An 8,032-nucleotide genomic window follows, 5' to 3' on the forward strand; every position below is an offset into this window, starting at 1 on the left:
AAAATAATATATAAAAATATAAATCCTACATGGTCAAGCACAATTAAATTTCATTAATATCTTTAAAAATTCTATGCATACAAACATAATAAGTACATCTAAATAAAAGTAATAAATATTTACGTGATAATTATAAATAAAAGGTAATAAACAGAGAAATGACAAATATAATAAATATATATAGACATAGTAAAAAAGTAACAAATATGAAAATCAATTTGAACTAATTCAGGTCCGCCTTCGGCTGATTTTAGTTTTTAATTGAAAAGAACTTATGATTTTTCATATTAACGGATATATTGGGGCGGATATAATCTGCGAGATATGTATGTATAATATATATTAAAAAAAAAAACTACCTTTTTTTTAGGTTCTAAAAATAATTTTTATGAAACTATTTTGAGTCCGAAGTTTTTGAAACCCACCCTCGCTGCACATCAACAACACAAGGAGAACCAGCATTACCAATTTCAAATTCATACCCATTGCCATTTTTCGAGATATAATGAGTAAGTGGTAGCTATTCTTTTCTTTATCAGGATAAAGACACAACGGGTTTCCATAAAGGCCTGTAAAGATTATTTATAAAATACACTTTGATTGAAATTCCAAACCTTTGAAGCGTAATCTTATCGTAATAATTACTATGAAAATAATTTTTTGAAAAGGCTGCAGATGTGTTATAAGGCTAATTTAAAGCAATACTTATTCTATATGGCAAAAAAATATATATATTTTTCCAATAAAACTATGAACCTCCTGGAGCACGGGTGAACATTTGAGAGGCAGTAAATTCACCACCAGACTAAATCGAACCAGTATAACTAAAGGTACTGTGTATTTTTGTTTGGAACCATGATTATTTAAAAATATTCTAGGTAAGTTTCCATGGAAACCCCTTATTTATTTATAAACCTATACTGGAAGAAAACTGGTACAATTCAAAGACGCGCTTTGTCAAATTAGTGTCTTTTTTAGTTATTGATCGTTTCGTTTTTCTATGTAATCTTTAGATTTTATTTGGTTAATCAGGCTTAGATAGTCAATCAGACTACCCACCGTTTACATGAAATAGGCACCTATATTCCAAGTTTATCAATCAAGAAACCGTGGAGCTTTAAGGTTCTTTTAACTATTTCAAGTCCGTATTAATAGAAACCTACACTTATTACGCACCCATACAGCAAGATTTTATTATATAGATACTTATTATTAACTATTATAATAATTATTAAATCATTCTGTTGAACAATTTTTATTGTGTTGGTGAAAAGGAAATATCTTAATATTTTTCAATTTTTTTTTCGAAATAATTAACGACGCATGTACTTGTTGAGTATACTATTCAAATTTTGTAGTGACTCTTCGAATTCGTTAAACTCCATACCCTCATTCAAATACCAGTGTATAAAAGCTTTCCGGCTTAGCATAGACGAAAAGTTATGATGAATTTCACCAAAGTGCGGTGCCAAACCTCTGGTATTACTTAACATGCAAGCTGATACGGGGAGCTTCATTCCAAACATACATGGAAGTGGAACCGGAGTTATACCAACCTGTAATAAAATAACTTCATCAGTAAATTAAATATTTTATGTAAGTTTACTAATATTATATATAAACTAGCTGATCGCCAAATGTTGAGAAAAGTATAGGGAAACAAATATTTGCCATATATAATATTGGACCATGCCGGACACAAGCGTGAAGCCATCTAAAGCAGGTAGTGGCCAGTGGTGAAATTTTGTGCTAGGTACTTCAATGTATTTGTATTTCTATTCTATTCATTTCAATATTATAAATAATATAAAATAGCTTTTTGCCTGAACTTATCAGTGGGTCCTACACCCTGAGAAACTGTGATTTGTCATAAACTATTAACACCAGTCAATGAATAGTCAACGCGTTCCTCTGAGATCCTAGGAACCTTTTCAGAGCTAATTAAAAAAAGATAGCTCGGGGTTTGAAGGCCTAATTAAATAAGACCAGATATCACCTTGAGAAAGCGGTCGACTGGCAAGCTCACAGAATAAGTCAATCATGGTTTAATACAAACACTTGTCGGGCAGTCTTTATGATGCAGTCTAGGGGTTGGAGCTACGAGAAGCCAATGAGGAAGGAGGGACAATAAGGTAACAGCCCCTCCCTCCCTGACATTCAAGTGGGGGTTGTCGGACTGAATTACGTATAGGCAGAGTTAAAGAGTGGGAGAAAGAGAGTTGAAGAAGAAAACGACTTCGAGCGGACCACAGGAAGAAGAAGGACCTCTAGTCAAATATTGGACATCACTGGTTGAACTTCACCACGTACCACGGCATTCATCACCACCTGCAGCTTTCCACTCACCCAGCTTGGTAGTCATATATAATTTTTAAATAATTTATATCAACAGAATCAATCTGAATCATGGTTATTGTATTATATTATTCATGGGTATATTAAATTATTTGAAAATTATCGTACCTAGTACTACTCCCTAATATGTTATGTATTCAATGGTAAAATAATTTATGAAGATATCTAACTGATAACCGGTGAACACGCTAAATGCCTTTTTAAAAGTAATCCAATGATATTAGTTTCTAGGAATCAACTAATTTGAACACCAGTAATTATCCAGGCGTCCCATTGACAACAGGTTTGAAAGATAGCTATTGCAATAAACACAACTATAAGTAACTTAATTTACTGCTAACATTACTATTCACAATTACATTTTGTGAACAGGAATAGTTGAACAATAAATCTAACAGAATTGCTACTTAATCCTCACTCTGTCCTATGTTAGTGTAAAAGAAAAATTGAAAAAGTTACAAATATTTTGCTAGATTTTAAAATACGAAGTAATTTTGGGTATGCTTCATTGATATTTTTCAAAATTTATTTTTGATAAAAGTAATAAATGTTGACCAATAAGAAAAAAAAATTATTCTATATAATTTTAACAGTGATACAGTTTTTACAAGGGAATTAGCGAATAATATTAATTTAATTATTTTAGACACAAAACCCTCCAATAAATGACCAACTAAATAACAGCGAACTGAAACCAGGAGAAGATAACATTTGCTATGATAATCCAAAACAAGCACTTCCTTGTATTTTATACATGAAATTATATTTTAGTGGAGAGTGTGGGGTGAGGAAGATTGTGTTTGAGAATGGCCAACAAATTAGGACCGAAAAGTCTCAAATATTTTTAAAATAATGTAAAGATGTTTCTTGTTATTTAGTTTTATAATAAAAAATCGATGGTGTAATGTTGTCTAAATGATTTTCCTCAAACATTTTGATTGAAATGAAAACAAATGTTTTACTGTTTCTTACTTTACAACAAGCCTTTTCTTATAAAAAAAAAAAAAAAAGTTATTATTAAAAAGTATTTGAATTCATAAGTAATTATTGATTAAATTTATAAGTTATTCCGGTATATGTATTGCACTTGAATGTAATGCGTAATAACTGTACCTCAGTTGTCAAGTTCCAGAGTCGGCCGAGCACATCAGTGTGAACTACACCGCCTTTGAGGCACTGAAGGATGAATTACAAAGCGAAATATCTATGTCCTCTCAGAGAACGACTTTCATGACTAATCATTATGTATCATAATGCACAGTTGTAAATAGCTATAAATAAATATTAAAAAAAAATCATTAAAATGACAACAACCTGCACCGCAAGAATTGTTTCCGGGTATAATATCTTGGTGGACCCAGTCCACTTTAATTGGTAAGAAGGGGACCTGCTGAGCAACGCCAAGATACAGAAGACAAAGGCCAAGATAGAGAAGAAAATAGATTTAAAAGCTGTTATATAGATATATGGAGTTGAGCTTTGGGACTCCATTAAACAATCAAATTCCTCCCAAATCCAATCCTTACAGTCCAAAATCCTTCGTAAAATTCTTAATGCTCCTTACTTTGTCACAAATCAAGTCATCCATCATGACCTCAATGTCCCATATGTTGCCGATTTGGCTAAAACCAGATACCATTCCTTCCATGGAAAACCTCAACTTCCCAACCACCCAAATTCACTTGTTTCTAACCTGGCTTCTCCTTCATTACCTAATAATCCTCCTAGGTGTCTGAAAAGAAGACGACCTTGAGATCTTCTCCTCTAGAAATGTTATTGGAGTTCTATCAATGGGTAAATTCTCCACATGTTTGTATCATGTCACTATGTCACCTATAGCAAATTTACTTGTTGTATATATGTTATACAGTTTTAAATAACAATAAATAAATGTTTAAAGAAAAAAAAAGCTGTTATATACAATATAATAATTATTTATTTATTAAACATAATAAATAAAGTTATATACAAGTCATTTTATTAATATAATTATATTAGTATTCTGATCGTCATTGCCAAAATCAATATTGATTATTGTTATCAGTTCCGTTTTTATTCTGTTCGTTCTAAACCAAGATTCATTGTGTGAAACATTGTGTGAATAACAGTGCCTACCAGAGTGTAGAAGTAACATAATTGACTAGAACACTTTATATTTAAATTAAAGAGAGGACGAATCGCGTAAGGATTTGTACCACGAACGACATATATCATTGTTCTTAAATCTCTAAATTCTTGTCTTCACGATGGGATGAGCCAATTACTTTATAAAGAGTTGGAATTACTTTAAAAATTCTTCAATATAAATCTGTTAATCTTATATAGCCATACAGTTTATTACTAAACGATATTACCTTGAAGGAGGGATTCATCCAGGACACAAACTTAGCTCCTCCCCTCACAGTTTGCTCACCGAGAGCTGTGCTGACGCTTACCGCACTGACTCCTTCGCCGCGGTAGGAGATGCAGGCGGCGATAGCTCCACCCTGAGGGTCGCAGCGAGCGAGGTAGCTATTGGGCTGAAACAGCTCTCGGGTGATGTCCCCTGTGGTCTGCAAGTCGTATTCGTAGACGTCGTAGCTAAAGATAGGTGCCAAAGACATCACCGAGTACTTCATTAATGGACTGATCACTAAGTTGGTTGGCATGTCCTCGAACCTAGAGTAGGAAACTTTGTTGTATGAGTTTAGTACATTTTTAATGTGAGCTCTCCTAAACTGAATGAACTCACTTCACTGAAGGTGACGAGATGAGCCTCCACCCAGAACTGGCTACTAAGACGGCCATTGACATTAACTTGTTGACATAGGAGTAGTTCGGTTTTATGAACCTGGCCTTCTTGGCGCAGATATGATAGAGGGCATCGTTATCTACCATTATGTTGCAGTTAGTCATATCCAACATGTCGTTTGCCATCAAGCCAAAATTATATGATTCCACTGGAGACGTGGGCAGCGCTCGCATCTTGAGTTTAGTTTTGTGTATTATTATGAGGTATATCATTAATGAAAGCGAAATAATTGTATCTAAAACTGTAGATCTATAGATATAATGCTTACTCCAGGATTAGGGGACACAACGAAGTGGACTTGCTTCAGCTTCGGATTGTCGCAGAAAAGCCTCGCTGACACATTGGTGGTCAATCCAGAACCCGTACCTCCACCGCAGCCATAGAAGAAGACCACTCCTGAGGGATGGTCCGATTCCTCCAACAAAAACCGTGTTTTGTTCCTTGCTAAATCGGCAACAGGAGATAACATTCCTCTAGGGTAAAGTCCACCACTGCTCTCGACACCGTGAGCATCATTCCATTTAGTAGAGAGGACCCTGTCGTTCTTCCTAAGGTCCCCTATTTTAGATAAGCCATCCATTATATTGAAGTAATATTTAAAACTGAAGTGAATCAAATATCAAACGATATCAACATACTCAAAAGGTTACTTACAGATAGAGGAAGGATCTGTGTCGATGCACAGATTCCTCGGAGCATGTTCACCATTTTTGAGGACCCGGAAGGCGGTGTAGGATGGGTGGACTCCAGGGGCCTGGCCACCATCGATGTTGTGGTCTTCGTTGAGCATCTCCCACAACTCTTCGGCCAGCTGGGCTCCGCACTGCCCCACATGCACCCATAGCAGCTCGCTCTGCACAGCAACCCGCACGCTGTACACCATTCGTCACGTTTATGTCGTTAACAATAATAAGATTAGCAGCAACAATCAACTGTTATCACAAGGAAGGTAGTACGAGATATAAAGCTGAACTTTTGTAAGTATCCATTATCTTTTCTTAATCATCCGATATTCAGTGTGCAAAGAGGAAACTTATTGATGTAAAACTTGAAAAATTATTTTTTTTTTTTTTGAGGTGGGGGGAGGGGAATTACTTGAAAAATTTCTTTCAAAGATCAATGACAAATTTGACGAATAGTTGATCAAATGCAAATGTTTATATAATTTTTTTTATTACTGTTGTTTTTTTGGTACAAAGTCACGTTGTACTGACTTTGCACCAACAAACGTTACATATATATTAAAATGTACTGGGGTGTATATTTTAGTAAAATCTTGTCAAATCATGTATTGGCCCTATCTATTATTGTATTATGAATCATTCTAAAACCTTCAACATTAGCAATTCAAAAAATAGCAGAGAAGCCCACTTTTGACACTTCAACATACCGTTGAGATTCAGGACCAGCTAAGATTTAAAACAAAAAAGATACTCTAAAGAAATTATCAGGATATAATTAAATGTTTACATACTTTAATACGTACCATTTCAAGGGATTTTGGAGTTGGAATTCAAAATTTGTATTTTTTATTTTTTATGTTTACATTTTCTTTTTTGCTTTACTGAATTTAATGTACCGAACACATGGATCTTGTATGTGTCATATGAAATTAATTAAAGATAAATATCAATAGCATATTTTACATACGTATAGTGTTCATCTGAATGGTTCCTTTTTCTTCTAAGGCTGAGGGAAAGGCAGAGATTATCGAGTAGTGCCCCATATTGATACGGAGGATCAAAGCATCACGTTTTGGCTAAGCTTCGCCATTGCCTACCCAATAAGTGGTAAAAACAGGATGGTTTTCTGTATTGTTTCAATCTTGGACAATATAAATAAATTATTTATCCTCCAATAGAAAGTTCTTGAAATACCCCCTACACTTAGAACCCTTTCTACATATTAATGATAAGGAGTATAAACGGGATTAATCAATAATCCATGTTCTATAAATAATAATAGTAATAATCAATATTGTAATATATGTTCAGTGAAATTAATGTATCTAACATTTTGAGATGACGCAGCCTAAATAAAGTGAACGGGGTAGCTCAGAGTGTAAGCTGTGTTACGAAAATCTAGAACAAGGGTTCGAATTTATTCTGTTACTGTTGCCGTGAGTGAACACTGTGGATTCGGGACCACTTCTGGGATCCACCTAGCCTCTATAAAGTGGGTGCCCTTCATTAGAAAAAAACTTAAAACTTAACTTGAACAAATAATCTTCGTGTATAATGAACTATAGGTTACCACCCTATTCTACACCATCTTAGGAGGTCAAGTTTTCATTCTGTGGGACCGTCAGAAAAATAAAAATAGATCCCACAGACCGGATTCGAACCAGCGCCGCTGCTGGCACGTGCCAGTTACATTAGACGCGTTAAATCGAACAAATGAACGGACCACCGGTATACACAGCTAACCACGCAAATCCCTGCTCAAACCATGAATCCACATCCTCCAAAAATAAATTCTGGTCAAATTCTAAGTTGGCTTGGCTTCCTAAAACTCTACACATTTATAAAACAATATATAGATTTATACCTGTTACATTCAAAAGTTTCGAGTTGCATCAGAACAATCCTGAAATGGATCTATAGTCTCTCTACAGACCACTAAATAAACTTGTTTATTTGTTTGATTTTTAGGTGCTGTATACAACTCCAGGATTAGAGGCACCGTATTCTGAGTTCCGTGGTTATGTTTCTCGATGAAGGTTGTTCTCCTTTAGGAACTCAAACAGGATCTTCCTATTTTCTGGCAGTAAGGCTTGACGTTGTTCCCGAAGGCCAAAAGAGATTCTTGATGAGACCAAATGCGAACAGTGTTCCAGGATATGCTCAATCGTCAGGGTTCACTTACTACTATAAAATTTTGGTGGAG

The 8,032-nt window shown here is 34.7% G+C and overlaps 1 protein-coding gene across 2 annotated transcripts; it reads right to left on the reverse strand.

Annotated features, from left to right (window-relative positions):
• Positions 1–1,239: 1,239 nt before the first annotated feature.
• LOC106690220 (tubulin alpha-8 chain) lies at positions 1,240–6,743 on the reverse strand. Of its 2 annotated transcripts, none has more exons than XM_014435567.2 (6): positions 6,633–6,743; positions 5,801–5,999; positions 5,415–5,704; positions 5,087–5,319; positions 4,710–5,013; positions 1,240–1,556 (listed from the first exon to the last, which is right to left on the reverse strand). In XM_014435567.2, exons 1-6 carry the CDS (start codon positions 6,633–6,635, stop codon positions 1,314–1,316), a joined length of 1,272 nt encoding a protein of 423 aa, XP_014291053.1. In that variant the 5' UTR covers positions 6,636–6,743; the 3' UTR covers positions 1,240–1,313. The 2 variants fall into 2 exon arrangements, with proteins under 2 accessions (XP_014291053.1, XP_014291061.1); XM_014435575.2 differs by having other exon boundaries at positions 5,801–6,018; positions 6,633–6,735.
• Between the last annotated feature and the right edge of the window lie 1,289 nt (positions 6,744–8,032).

Source organism: Halyomorpha halys, unplaced genomic scaffold (assembly GCF_000696795.3).
Source record: "Halyomorpha halys isolate HHAL.00 unplaced genomic scaffold, Hhal_1.1 Scaffold50.1, whole genome shotgun sequence".
Classification (NCBI taxonomy): Eukaryota; Metazoa; Arthropoda; class Insecta; order Hemiptera; family Pentatomidae; genus Halyomorpha; species Halyomorpha halys.

Bases quoted from the DNA above. Each gene is read 5' to 3' on its own strand.
- LOC106690220 (XM_014435567.2), bottom strand. The intron at 5,705-5,800 runs GTAAGTAACCTT...TATCTAAAATAG, and splicing joins CACAGATCCTTCCTCTATCT to GGGACCTTAGGAAGAACGAC. The intron at 5,014-5,086 runs GTGAGTTCATTC...TTCCTACTCTAG, and splicing joins ATCTCGTCACCTTCAGTGAA to GTTCGAGGACATGCCAACCA.